Genomic DNA, 15031 nt, shown 5'->3' with positions numbered 1-15031 from the left:
ATTACTAGCTGAAAGCTACAAGCCTGGACAAGGGTATAGGTTAAAACGCGCATTGCATAATAATGCTCTTTGCATTTTTTTCGTGATGGGAACCTATATTTCTTTTGCGATACTTCGATAGTAGAAAGCATCCTTTTTGCCGGTCTTGTGCTTGTCACGTCCGATCCGGCTGCTAATTGTCAGCGGTCCCTCTGGGGAAGATTTAGAAACTCTAGAAGTTGGGGAACCGGGTTCGAGTCTCGGCAGGGAGGCTCAACATTCTGTGATTCTGGAAAAATCACTTGTTCTCTCCATGCCTAAGAAAGGAAATGGATATGTCTGTCTGTAACACAACTGGAGCTCATGTAAAGCACTCTGATACCTTTGGTTCAAGCTTGCGCTATAAAAACTCAATTGAAAAAAAAATCTTTAGGCCCGTGTGCAGCCTTTGCCACTGCTGGACCAGGAAGGGCCTCATTCCACTTACAACAATAGGCCATTTTGCGGAACATATCCTGATATGAGCTGCTAACATCTTTTCTATGTGTCATGATGGCAGTGTGTGGGTAGCTAGTGGCTGTCAATGTGTTAGGCTGGTGTTGGAATCTCCTGTGTGCCGTTCATGCGGTGCATGATGGGGGCTGAAATTGCTTGCCGCTGGTCATGGCCGGGGTTGGAGGGGTTTAATTCACAGCATCCAGTCCGGCGCTGGTGCAATTTATATGTTCTGGGCCTGAGACAGTCTAAATCGAGCGTGTAATGTCTACAAGATTCACCATTAATTTAAATTAAAACGTACAAATCATGACTCAGGGAAGCACGTTTTGGAGCATGAAGTTGCTACGCACACATTTATAGAGAAGAACCATAACCTTATTACTTATGACAGACAGTTCGAAGACAGGACTGGCACCAGAAGATATTAAACCTCACACTTTCTTTAACCCAACGTGCTGTGTTTGGGCAGCAATCTGTAAAGCACAATGTATTTAAGAAATTATGCAACTGCCATTTGAGAGTAAATTTTCATTCGACACCTCGGGGAGAGGGGTACTTTTAGGGTTGTGCATCCGAAGTGGTATTCCTAGAAAAAAAAACGTTGTTGGAGAATTTTCAGGGTGGAAAAATGTGGGCTGCGGCCGGCAGGATAGTACATTTACATGACACATCCATAAGAAAAGCCAGTGCCTCTGGCGGTAGCTTTCAGTTAAACAGAGCTTCTCCTACACCTTGTGTAGCATTGCGCTGGAACGCTGGGCGTTAGGACCTCCTCGGCTGAGGAGGCGTGGTGAGGGCGGGATAAGGGAGGAGGCAGAGTCATGCCCGGGAAACGGCAGTTGAGAGTAGGAATTAGAAAAGGAAGGTTGTGAATAAACAAGGCTACTAGAATCCTGACCTTGTGTCCGTGTCCTTTGTGTGAAGGACACTACAACTGGCGACGAGGGTGGCCACGGCCCATGCAGTGTGGGTGCGTGCCCTGTTGAATGCGGCTGCCGGGCGGAGCTGCGCGAGTGTGTGGAGCGCTCTTCAGGATTCACGTGGCGCGGTTCGGGAGCCTACCCCGACCGTGTTCATTCCGGCGTGCTGCGACGCGGTTGCCCACCCCGGTCGTGTCTGGATTGCCGACAGACTGAGGGGTAGCTGAGCGCCCCGACGCTGGAGTAGCGCAAAGAGTGAGGGACACATGCGGGCCCCCCCCCGACGTTGGAGTGGCGTGGAGGTCCCACGTTCCCTGCATGCAACGACGATCTGGGTGCCCACCCCAGTCGCATGTTTCCTGTGCCCTGGTACCTGTGGGTGAGTGCCTTCCTTCGTGTCTGAGTGCTGGGAGAGGCCCGGTTGCCTGAGACGCTGCTGCCGGTGTGTGCAAGGCTGAATCTCGAGGGGCGCGTGAGTTTGGGGCGGCCATCTTTGAGTCAGGCGCCTGCACCAATCCCCTGCGAGGAATCTCTGGCAGCCATCTTGAAGTCAGGCGAAGTTCATAAACCAGCATCAAGCACTGGTAAATTCAACTGAAAAGTGCCTAAAAGTCATCAAGCATTGGTAAATGTCACTGAATGATCTGAAATTCATCAAGCACTGGCAAATTCAACTGAAAAAGCCTAAAAGTCATCAAGCATTGGTAAATGCAACTGAATGATCTGGAATTCATCAGGCACTGGCAAAAATCCAAATGAAAGAGCCTAAGAGTCATCAAGCATTGGTAAATGTAACTGAATAACCTGAACATCAATCAAGCATTGATACACTCAACTGAAAATTGTGAAAACTCGTCAAGCACTGGTAGAGTCAACTGACAGGCCGTTTCATCACCATGTCTGCCTCACCATCTCGTCGAGCAGGTCCGGCGCAAGCCAATGCTGGACATATGGGGATGCTTGGAGTGTCGTTTCTGTGCCCACCTGAACCGCTGGTCCTCGAAAGGAGGTATGGGTCTTCGGTGGAAGGAGCGGCTTGAGGATTTTGAAGACTTTATGAAAGGGTCGCACGTGACAGACGCCGGTCAACAGCTGATAGCACTACGTAATTTAATAGGAAAAGATGTCGGCCAAATCATACAAGAATTACCTGCAGCCGATGTGGCATCCTACACTGATGTGTGTGTAGCCCTAAATCGGAAATTCTTGCATAAAAAGAACATTGATTATGAGAGATACACGTTTAACCTGGCGGCTCAAGAAAAAGAAGAGCCCATGTGCGCCTTCATCACTTGCCTTAGACGTCTGGCATGCTATTGCGAGTTTGACGCTTTCTCGACTGAAGATGCCCTTCGTCTGAGGGTTATTGAAGGATGTCAGTCTGAATCATTAAGACGGAAACTGTTAAAGAAAAGCTATTCGCTGGACGAAACCGAAGAGATGACACGGGTGCATGATCAGGCTGAAGAGCATGCCAAAAAGATGGAAGCAGGGAGAAGTGAAAAGCGTGAACAAGCTTTCAGGCTTCAATCCCGCAACACACGCAGATATTCTCCAGCGAAGCCAAGGTCATCGCGGTCCAAGATGCAACAGCAGCCGGTGCACCGACGACTTCGTAGCTCCAGTCGAAATAACAGACGGCGGGAGCGGCATCTCAAATGTTATCGGTGTGGCTATGATTTTCCCCACACGGACGTGTGCCCCGCTATGGGTCAGAAATGCCGGAAGTGTGGAGGGGAGAACCATTTCGAGAACGTATGCGGAAATTACAGAAAAAACAAACAGAAAGATCAGGAAAGGTCATCTCGATCTGTGAGCACGCGTCATCAGGCCAAAGCAGTACGTAATCACAGAGACTCGTCAACAGGATCCTCCCGCTCCAGCTGCCAATCTCGCCGAAGTTATCGATCTCGACACACATCTTCTCAAGAATCATGGTCACTGTCTCCCATCTCGCAGGACAGTCATGAATATGTGTGTATGGTCGCTGACCCCGACCGATTGAAAAAATATCCTCGGCTCAGCATCCAAATCGGCAAACACTGGACCAAATTTGTGATGGACAGCGGAGCTTCTTTAAACTATATACCAGTGGCGGAATATCAGAGGATGAAGCCACCACCGCGACTAAGCCCGGCTCATGTGAGAGTTTACACGTGGATGTCCAAAAAGCCACTCCCGTGTTTGGGGAAGTTCTCAACGCATCTCACATATCAGGATCGCACCATTCCTGTGTACATCCACGTCATTAAAGGGCCAGAGGCTGACTGCCTTCTGAGTCTTCCGACTGCCGAGCGGCTAAGACTAGTGGACATTTTGTACAGGGTTGATGATGAACTTGATGTGGCTCAAAAATTTCCAAAGCTATTTGCTGGCCTGGGAAAGATGGCTCATTGTCAAATTCGATTACACATCAACAAACAAATAACTCCAGTAGCTCAACACCATCGACGGGTCCCCTTTCATCTCCAACACGCAGTTGAACAGGAGCTACAAGATCTGCTCAAAGCTGACATCATTGAAAGGACAGATGGACCTACACCCTGGGTTTCTCCGGTAGTCGTCGTGCCGAAAAAGGGAGAACCTGACAAAGTCCGGCTGTGTGTTGACATGAGGGCGCCTAACACCGCCATTGAAAGAGAAAGACACCCAGGGCCACATATCAGCGACATGATTGCGTCACTCAACGGAGCAAAGATATTCTCCAAACTGGATCTCAATAAAGGTTACCACCAACTGGAATTACATGAGCAGTCGCGTTACATCACAACTTTTTCAACCCACCTTGGCCTCTTCTGATACAAGAGACTCAGTTTCGGAGTGTCTTCCGCTGCTGAAATCTTTCAAGAAGCCATTAGGAAAATGATTCATCACATCCCCAATGCCCTAAACTACAGTGATGATATCCGGGTGTATGGGTCAACAACACGAGAACCCGACGCTGCCTTAGAACGAGTCTGTCATGCACTAATGGAAGCCAATCTCACGTTAAATAAAGCCAAGTGTGAGTTCCACAAGTCCACGTTGAAGTTCTTTGGCCATATCTTCTCCCAGGCGGGAATGAGACCAGATCCAGACAAAGTGGTGGCGCTGAATGACACCCCCAACCCCCGGGATGCAGGAGATGTTCACTCCTTTTTATGGATGGCCAGCTACTGTACTCTGTATATCCAAGATTATGCAACCATCAGCTATCCCCTGAGACAGCTCACAAAACAAGGTCACCCGTTCCAGTGTTCAGCGGGATGTGAACAAGCCTTCAACGAAATTAAAGTGGCTGTGGAGTCAGCCGACAACATGGCTTACTTTGATCAGAAAAAAAAGACAGAAATTACGGTAGATGCCAGTCCTGTGGGGTTGGGAGCAATTCTAGCTCAATATGACTCGGAAGGTGATCAAAGATACATAATTGCCTATGCAAGCAGAAGCCTGACTGAGATGGAGAAAGCATATTCACTGCCCGAAAAAGAAAGCTTGGCTGTTGTCTGGGCCTGCGAGCACTTCCACATCTTCATATACGGAAAACATTTTACATTAGTCACTGACCATCAAGCCCTCATTACCATCTTTGGTAATCCTCGAGCTAAGATGCCACCGAGAATAGAACGGTGGGGCCTTCGCCTCCAAGAATACACATACACAATTGTGCACAAGCCCGGAAAAACTGAAAAACCTGCTGATTACATGTCAAGGCACCCCAAAGAAACAACTTAGTGCAGATCGTCTGGAGCCGAGAAATATATATGCTTTGTGGTGGATCAGGCCCGACCACCCGCAGTCCCGCTGGGGGACATCTTAGATGCCACTCGTGAAGATGTCACTCTGCAAGAGGTAAAGCGCCGTATACAGAACAATGACTGGAGACACTTAGATGTCGACACTCCAAACAGTGCAGTTGACAGACATGAACTTGCAGCCTTCAAGCACGTGAAGGAGGAACTGTCAGTAGCCACAAATGGTCTGATCTTAAGAGACAATCGAATAGTCATCCCGAAATATTTACGGCAAGGCATCATTAACCTGGCACATGAAGGTCACAGAGGCATTGTGGCCACCAAGAGAGCCCTGAGGGAGCGAGTATGGTTTCCGGTCCTAGATCAAATGGTAGAGATCACATTGAAGGACTGTCCCGAATGTCAACTGGTCAGTCGACCTGATCCTCCCGCACCACTGCAAATGTCCCGATTGCTGAAGGGTGTGTGGCAGCATATTGCTGTAGGCTTCTTTGGGCCATTTAAGTCTGGACAATATATCCTGGCTATCATGGATGAGTACTCACGGTTTCCGATTGCACAACTCATTGCATCAACCAAAGCGTCCAGCACAATACCTGTTTTGGATGAAGTGTTTGCCGCCTGGGGCATTCCCAAAATAGTGAAAACGGATAATGGGCCCCCATTCAACAGTCAGATGACATAGCTAGCACTGATCGACTCAGGAAAGAGAGAATGAAGACATATGCAGATCGTCGTAGAAGAGCTGCACCACCCGTGATTCACGAAGATGACTGGGTACTAGTGAAACAAGAACAGCAAAAGAAGACTGATTGTCATTATCATGAAACTCCCCTAGTGGTCACCAAACAAAAAGGAACTATGATCACTGCGGAATCGGATGATAAGAGAATCACCAGGAATGTGGCGCACGGTCCTACCACTGGAGAAACGAGACTAAATGCAACCAAAATCAGTGGCCATTCACCTAGAGCGATCCCTGGTGGAGGAGAACCAGACTGTCCAGATGTCAATGGTCGTCCCCGCCGAACCATCAAGAGACCGAGTCGTCTGATCGAAGAACTGTAACTATGTGACATTACTTTTGGTTATTTAAAGAAAAAAAGAGTGATTTAACTCATTTTGTTAAGAAAGGGGGAGATGTAGCATTGCGCTGGAACGCTGGGCGTTAGGACCTCCTCGGTTGAGGAGGCGTGGTGAGGGCGGGATAAGGGAGGAGGCAGAGTCATGCCCGGGAAACGGCAGTAGAGAGTAGGAATTAGAAAAGTAAGGTTGTGAATAAACGAGGCTACTAGAATTTTGACCTTGTGTCCGTGTCCTATGTGTGAAGGACACTACACCTTGTTCGGTACAATGCCTTCCCTCTTTTGTTACAGGACATGACATTTAAACCAAATTCACAGGTGTGAAATGAGGTTAACAGGTCATTAAATAAAAAAGCACAAAAAGCAGATCACGAGTGGCAGGAAAGGGGGTAGAGAAACTGTTTGCCACAGATTAGGCGGAAAGCAGCGGTTCTGCATACCAATACACCCACCCTGTATACTGATCACTGGATATGGGAAGTGATACCTCGGCTGACCAGAATTCAATATGAAAGTGCGAGTGCTCCTGCCTGAAGCCAGCGCGCAGAAACCCTCCCTCTGAACAGGGCGAACCAGGCTTCACGTCATCTGAGGGTCCGCACTAGATGGCAGGTCACAGAGAAAACAAGCATTTGCAATGCAATAGGACTCGCATTTATGCGAGACCTATTGCATTGCAAACGAGAGAGTGCAGGCTGGCGAGAAGGCATCGGACTGCGGGGGGAGGGGGGGGCGCAAGGGAAGAAAGTAGTCTGTGCAGTGAAGGGGCCAGTAGCCATGGAAGGACACTAATGACAACATGGCCGTCATAAGGAGGGACTATCAAGCCTACAACCAATCGGAAAGCAGGATTTAAGACACAAGCCAATGAAAATATTGGGCGGAGAGTAGGTGGAGCTTCCACGAAGCTTCCACGCTATACTGAATACTGCATGCCTCGCAAAGCGAGCACAGCATGCGCTGCAACGCTAGGCTAGACCTAAAAAGGGAACTTTCCTACACGCATGCACTCCAATACATTGCTCACTTTTAAAGAAATAAACTTTGGCAAAGCTGTGAAACCTATTGGCTTTGCCACTGTTCGTTTTCACCCTAGAAAGCTTTGGTGGCATCTTAGAATTGTTTTTAATTAAAATAGAGCAAAGTGCTTGAAAAGTTGGGGATGAGGAGAGAAGCAAGTGGTATGTGGAAGAGGAAGATTAGGAAAAACGACTGACAAAAAATAGTCCCTCCCATGTACTGCAAAGCAATGTCTGACATCAGCAGTGGAAGGATACCTCATCCAAACAGAGTACAGGGAAATGAACATGTTCCTGTGAGGGATACGACCAAAAAAATGGAGTGTGCATTTCTTTACGTATTTTTTGGTTCTGTTGAGTGACATATGGTGCTTTCCACCAAACTTAAAATGCTCAGAAGGAAACAGACAGTTGAAGCACAGGACAATTGATGAGTTATGATGCATGTAGTCATTGTTTGCAAATTTATAGTACAAACTAAGAGCATTTTTCTTGAGAACCAGATTACATTACACATATTTAGGCACATGGAGATTAGGTGATTTACCCAGAATCACAAAATATTTAGTCAAGGTCAGGATTCAAATTTGGTTTCCCAGTTACAAAGTCAGCAGCTCTGACCATTTCCTCCCTGACATACAGATGGTGGAATGGTTGTTCTCATCAGTATTATAATCAAATTGAATGTTAGGCAATCTTGTGCTTCTGACCAGGTACTGAAAATGGCAGGTGTGCTATTTATACAGCTTTGATACTATTTGTGATCAATTGTGACATGTCCGTAGTCGATTATCTTCGCTCCCTTACTGAGTCTCAGGAAACCTGAACCACCTACTAGTATGGAGCATTCTGGGACAGATTGTGAAGTGGTGCTGCCTTAGACCTGTACCCTTCTGCTGAATGCATGTAATTGATTTGAGGATTGAAACAAAGTTGCTGGAAGTAGGCCATATGCTTCAGGCTTTCTATCATTGGAAGAGTTTTGAAAGGTATGCCATGCTACAACTGTGCAGTGATTCCCTTACTAATCATGCAATCTGACCCATGATTGTACTCTGATGGAAAGGCACTGAAAGGGCTGTATGACTTTACAACGCATTCCGTTGTAACGCATGCCTTTACCACGCATGCATTACAACGCGAATGCCCTCACCACGCATATCCTTTGCCACGAAAATGCCTTTTACACGCATACTTTTACAACGATTTTCGTTGTTAAAATATGCATGTTAATGGCATTTTCATGTTAAAGGATCTCACCCTAAAAATGTGCCCTTTAAATTTACCCCTGCGCGACACCACCCCCTCATTCCCCCTTACCTGTCCCCTCCTTGATCTTCCGAGGTGACGTTGCATGTCATTAAGAGGAAGCGGAAGTGTCCTTCCGTTTCCTCTAATGACGCCGATTGCCTCCACATCTTTTTCTTTAAACGGTGGAAACAGGTTTCCTTTTTTTTTAAGGCCCCTTTTATAATTCCACGTTTTTTTTGGAAGGGGACCCCCCAAGCCCACCCCCCCTTATTTTTCTTTTAACTTTAGCACAAAGGCCTTTACTACGTATCTCGTAGTAAAGGTATGCGTGGTAAAGGCTATTTGTTGTAACCACGCATGCGTTGTAATGCATGCGTGGTTATGGTTATGCGTGGAAACGGCCGCGTTGTAGTGGCCGTTTCCCCACTGAAAGACCTTCAATGTGTGTGATCATAAACCAATTCATAATCCTTATAATCCAAATATGAGCCGGAAGGCTTTGAGTTTGGTATCCCATGTAGGTGGCATTGCAGTGTGCCTGAGGGATGCTACCACCAAGAGATAGCTGAAGTAAAAGGTACTTCTGAGGAGACAGACGTAAATGGTGGGGTACAGTTATGTTGAGTTGGTTTACAGGTCGTAGTTAAATTAGATCCATAAATTGTGGACTATCTACTTAAGCACTGTCTTCTAGTGCTGCATTGTAGTTAGCTTCTTTGCCCAATTGTAGTAGTGTTTTAAGGGTGTTCTAATGTACATGTGGAAGTACTCACTATCACCGACTATATTATTATTTACAGACTGCGTTCTAATCGTATTCACGCAGCTACCTTGCCTGCCTGGTTAGTCCTCATGTTTATGAGCACTTTTCGACCTGTGTATATCCTGACAAATGTAAAATTGCTGTAGAGGGTGACTCTACTTTAGGTCGAGTTATTTTTAACCTTTTAAAGTATAAAAGAAGCAGCACGTCAAAGGTGAATTCTTCCAATTATGACGAGTATTCATGGTGAGTATCTGTTAATATGTAACCCAGCTCACCAAATAATAATAATCTGCTCTATTAATTGAACCTCGATAATTCTTGGCCCTGCCTCAAATTTCAAATAAATTATTGTAATGAAAACCACATACAATATCTTTCCAATTTAACAGAAACCTTATTTATAAATTAAATGACTTTTTTTTTAATAATCTCCTACGCACCATAGCAAATGGCCAAATTCAAATACATTTCTCTAAAAAATCTACTATAATTATGAAATGAATGCAAGTCTTTGATATTTTTGCTGTGCTAAATGTAAATTTCTAATTTTATTAGTCATTGTTTATTTCAGCAAATGAAGGGCAAAAAATTAAATGAACTCTTAGGCCCAGATTTACTAAACTTTCACACAACGCAATGCAGAGAGCAGAACTGTGTGAAAGGAAGAGAGCAGAAATGCACTATATATACTAAGATATCACGTCTGCTCTGTCCTTGCACTGGCACACTTGTGGCAGCCTAGAGTCAATGGAGGCAAACTTGCTCAGTGAGGCAAGGGTGTCTGCGTTATGATCAGAACAGTTTTTGGGCAAGAAGGAATACCATTCTCCACAAAATCTATTCTTAGAGACTTATTCTTCTTTGCATATGGCTGTAGAATAAAGCACAAAAGGAAAGAGGAAGTAACAAGAAGAAAGAAAGATATTTCTCCATGTTACACCAGCCTAAAAGCCATGAATTAAAGTAACACTATATTCACAAAAAAAGAGTTTAGAGATGCATCTTTTGAATTTTCTAAGTGATCTTGTAAAAATGCAGCAAAATACTGTGCGAAATAATAAGTGTTCAAATGCAAGTTTGTTTTTATTTCATTTGTAAACTGCATCTAACATTTTAAAAATTACAGGGAGGATTCACGCGAAAGTACTCTCTAAGTTCGAAAACAGGAACTCTCCTCCCAGAATTTCCCAGCGCCCAACATCTCGTGCTGCAGGGATGCACGTCAAAAGATAAGGTAAGACGGGGTGATGTTTGCTCGCGGATTCACAGACCAAAAACCTGTGTCGGCTGTGATACTGACACTCAACAGATGGGCCGCCCCTGCTGGTCAAACAGAGAGGACTGATTTATAGCAGGGCTTACGAGGCTCCCGGCGTGATGGCCAGCTGTGGGTTCAATGGAAAGTGGAAGGAATAATTCACTGTTTAACTGATCTGACGCTGGACGCCTCCCTTTGTGTGTTAATAGGGCACCAGGAAAGAAGAAAGAGAACCCCGGTTAAAGACGTGGCTTAGTTAAACCTAGCTGATAAGATAAATGTGCTTGTGATTATAGGTGTGTGAAATCATATTTCTCCCCTCAAAGCTTTCCAAAGGTGATCAGCTTTACCTGTTCACAAAGTTATTGCTATATATTCATGATACATTTGTTCTGCCGAATTGTTGTTTTTTTGGTAGGTTTGCCAGGTTGTTTTCTGAAAGTAAGCATCTTTATGCTATTGGAATTTTGTGTAATGCCATGCGAACAATCCAACAAACCAGGGGTTTTGTGAGGTTTCTTAGATATTTCTAGCAGAAATATTGCCAACTTGGTGAAATTGGAGAGGACAAAGAAAACTACACGAAGTTAGCAAAAACCATCTTTGAAATGTTCACACACTCCTATATCCTAGAAAACAAGCACTGGCAAAGCCAATAGTTCTCGCCTATGCGAGAGCTGGTGGTTCATTGTCAATGTCTTTTAGCCATGTTGTGCAGCATGGCTAAACATAGCGTTAGAAAAACAGCACCATGATGCTGACCACATGATAGGGCTTTTTTTTCTTCTGGTGGGTGAGAGTGGGCAAGTGAGGGAAGGTGGGAAAGGGAGAGCAAAATAAAGCACTATGATGGCCATGTCATAGCGCTTTCTTTTATTATGACGTGGGGTTCAGGCAGCACAGAAACGAGGTATAATATAAGCTCTCCATAGGAGGAGGAATACCTCAAACAGCCAATAGCATGAGATGACTGGAAAATACTCTTATAGGCATACCCAAAGCCCACTCTGTTTGTATTTCAAAGAACTGGTAGCAGCAGATAAGCAGCTACCTGGAGTACTGCTGGGTTCCAGAGAATTAGGGTCTTTTCCCATATCGTTCCAGGTACGTTTTGCTGTGTGGCACCTGGCACAAGCCTGTTTCATGTAAATAGAAGGTCTCCAGGATGGGCACGCTGTGCATGGCATGTGCGTTTATTTCTGTGTATGCCTCTGAAGGGGTCTATGTATCTGCATCCTATGTGTGTGAGCCAATGTTCATGAATGTTGTGTCTGTCCCTTAGTGCTTATATAAGTTTGTCTGTAAATGTTTGTGTTTTAGAGTATGTGAACCTGTGGGCCAGTGTTCACATGTGTCTTTCTAGGACTCAGCGAGCATGCATGTGAATTTTTTGTCTGTATCTATGAATGTTTGTGTTTGTGTGCGTTTGAGCGTGTACTTGTTAGCTGATGTTCATGTGCGCGTGTCTATCTGAGTGTGTGCTGTGGCCCTGAGTGCTTATGCATGTGAATCTTACCTTGTGTGTGTGTCAGTGTGTGCCAGGGTTTTTGGTTGCAGCTGTGACTGTGTTTCTGTTTCCATGAGCGTGTGCATGCTCGAACCTTTCAGTCTATCCGAGTGAGTCTGTGTGTGTGCACCTGTTTCTGAATGTGCCTGTATGACCAGCCTGTGTGTGGGTCTGTGGTGTGTGTAAATGCGGTCTCCAGCTTTTCTTGTTCCCACAAATACCCCTTTACATAGTGTAGAAAAAAACTGCAACCTAGCACAGAGCACAAGGTGCACATAACGGACAAACACACACACTGGTAAATTAGTATAGACCCACTGAAAAGGCCAAGAGAGGATGTTAGCTGTCAAAACTACATTTTTCTCAGTGCCTGCTCCTATTGGGGGCAGCATTGATGACTCTGCCCCGCCCCCTCAAAAAAACGAAAGAAGTGGCTACATAAGTAAAAAGAAGTTCCTTCCAAATCAATAGACGTTTACATTAATCAGTAAAGAGACAGAGATAGTGCTGAGTCATACGCTTTTTTTCGTGGGTAGGATGGACAGGCAAGGAGGAATGTATGAGGGTGTGGGTACGGGCAAGCGGCGCGGACGGGGAGGGGTGAGGGGATGGTGGGAAACAAATTGAACCACTATCCAAGTGCCAAGAGCAAGCAGCGCGGAAGAACACTAATCGAGGAATCATACCCTACTTGGGCCATGCTCCCGAGAAGAAACAATGACCCATACTAACCCATACTGAATCAGACTCATGCTTGCCAAAGACAACCAAGAAAATGACAGTGATGATGAGGTCAACAAATGGTAAGTAATGGGCGGGCTAAAATCCCCTATTAGGAGTATTTTTTTTCCAACACCAATAGATCATCGCCAAAGCAACAGCGCATGCTCATTGCCTGCAGCCAAAGGGCAGAGGAATGCCGAACTTTTTTTTTTATTAGTTACCTTTACTTTTGCCCACACTGCCGTCTGTTTTTGACTATTAGTGCTCAGTGTTAAAATGCTGCACATTAACCAATATCTGATAACAGGCTGGCTAGCAAACATAAATTTCCTGATAGCACAGGACACTTGAGACAGAGGGGCAGGTTTACTAAAACCTTTATGGGTAGGGGACACAGGAGTGCTATTTTTCACATTCTTACATTCCTTTGAAAATTGGCCCTGAAACGTTTATCTCCCTAGTAGTAAAAGAAAAGAGGGATGATTCTTTACTTTTTGTACTAAATATAAATGTATATGACCAAAATACCCCCATTTTATATTTTTTAGGCCAACTCACAGTCACAATGGGATATAAAAGGGTGTAAAAGAGTACTTATATACATTTATGAGTAAGATCTAAAATTACTAATACTTAGATCACTTCACATAGGCATGTATCTGACTGCATGAACAGTAGCCATAGATGGAAGCACTGGCTACATTGGTACATTATAGGACTAAAACCATCTCCGCCTCGATCATTGGTTTATTCTATTTTATGTGTGTAGCACAGAGAACGGGGTCTCTCACTGATGTGAAATTAACAATAGTGATCTGAATAACACTCATTTCTTTTTTGTATAGTTATTTAATTGAAAGTGATTTGGAGAGTACTAAATTGTTGATACATATTGCACAACCAAAATTGGTGTTCATTTTATTGGTCTTTGAAAGATGTCCGACCCTATCATATTTAAACATTTAAGAGATCTCATGTAGCGAATGCATATTTCACTGAGCAAAATTAGTGGCTAGATCCAAAATAAATGTAGGGTGCATTTAGAAACACCTACCTTACTTTTGCTCTCGTCATGTCCATCACTCCCTGCACTTGGTTACATGCCATTGGCAGTGTTTTCACTTGCACTCTCTCGAACATCTACCCACTACTCTTTCCACTCTTTTTCCCTTTTTCTGCCCTCTGCTGTGCTACAACATTAAAGTCATTGATCTCACTGACCACTGGCAACCTTCTCCAAAAGGGCCAAAGACTTTGAGACTACACTATGTTTAATGCTTGCTTAATTATTGACTCTGACATTGCTGCCCCTACATTATGTTTCTTTGTAACAGAGACCTCCATCTCCACAGCCTTTTGCACAGGGAAGTACACTGACACTGCTATGGTACAGTGGCATCTAAAATCTTAAAAAATGTAAAACAAAGGAAAAGAAGAAAATGTTCTTCGCTGTGTTATCAAAAGGTGCCCTCATCACTGGCAGTGTTTCAAAAAACCCTTAATCTGGTTTCCTTAATGAATTTAGATTGGCTTTGTAACCATATTTCTTAATCTAGACCCTCATCTGGAATCAGTGCAAATGAAGTCATTGAACATAGCTAGGCATCCTGTTGTGGGTATCAGGGAGATGATAATGTCAAAGGGAAACCTTCTGGAACAGTGGTATTCCACTATAGGCTTAGAGCCTGCCATAGCAGGCTCTACTAGCCAATAAAGCCTGCTCCAGCATTTGGATCAGGCCTTTAACAAGGGAGTGGGCCTTTACTGGTAAGAAGAACCCGCTACGGAGGGCTCTAAGGCTATTAGAACATACCGCCCCTAGAGGGTAGAATGTTATATGTTGTAAAACAAGGGCCTCACGGTGCCTGAGGGGATTGAAATCCCTTTGGGCTCCGTGAGGCCTTTTGTTCGCAGAAACAGCTGAGAACAGACATTGGAATGTTGATGCTCTGGGCTTCTACCGGCCATTAGAAGCCCGGAGCACTCCATTGTATTCAAAAGAGTTCTCCACGTTCCAATGTTCTAAAAAACTCTTAGTGCCTCCAGAGTCCATAGGCTGACTGTTTATGAGATAATCCTCTCTTTGAGATAACCATGGGTGTTCACCCTTTTCTTGGATTGTAACATCCCTCTGAAAATCTTTAATGGATGAGCACTTTCTGCATGCCCAGTCGAGATATGTCATCATAGGAACACTGGCTGCTGGCAACTTGTTTAGCCAAATCGCCTAGTCCCTCCAGGTTAGGAGTGGTCACAGGGTCATGTTCCCTAACAGCTGGTACATCCTGGTC

At 44.9% G+C, this 15031-nt stretch overlaps 1 protein-coding gene across 1 annotated transcript in view; it reads left to right on the top strand.

Moving 5' to 3' along the window:
• RFX6 (regulatory factor X6) overlaps positions 1–15031 on the top strand; it is a 432357-nt gene that overhangs the window by 196337 nt on the left and 220989 nt on the right. Inside the window, exon 7 of the mRNA XM_085609250.1 lies at positions 10379–10486. Within this exon, the coding sequence (XP_085465376.1) occupies positions 10379–10486 (108 nt within the window). The remainder of the gene's footprint in view (positions 1–10378; positions 10487–15031) is intronic.

Source organism: Triturus cristatus, chromosome 6, assembly GCF_964204655.1.
Source record: "Triturus cristatus chromosome 6, aTriCri1.1, whole genome shotgun sequence".
Classification (NCBI taxonomy): domain Eukaryota; kingdom Metazoa; phylum Chordata; class Amphibia; order Caudata; family Salamandridae; genus Triturus; species Triturus cristatus.
Note: the sequence above shows the minus strand (reverse complement) of the source record. Positions and strands in the feature narration are given on the sequence as shown.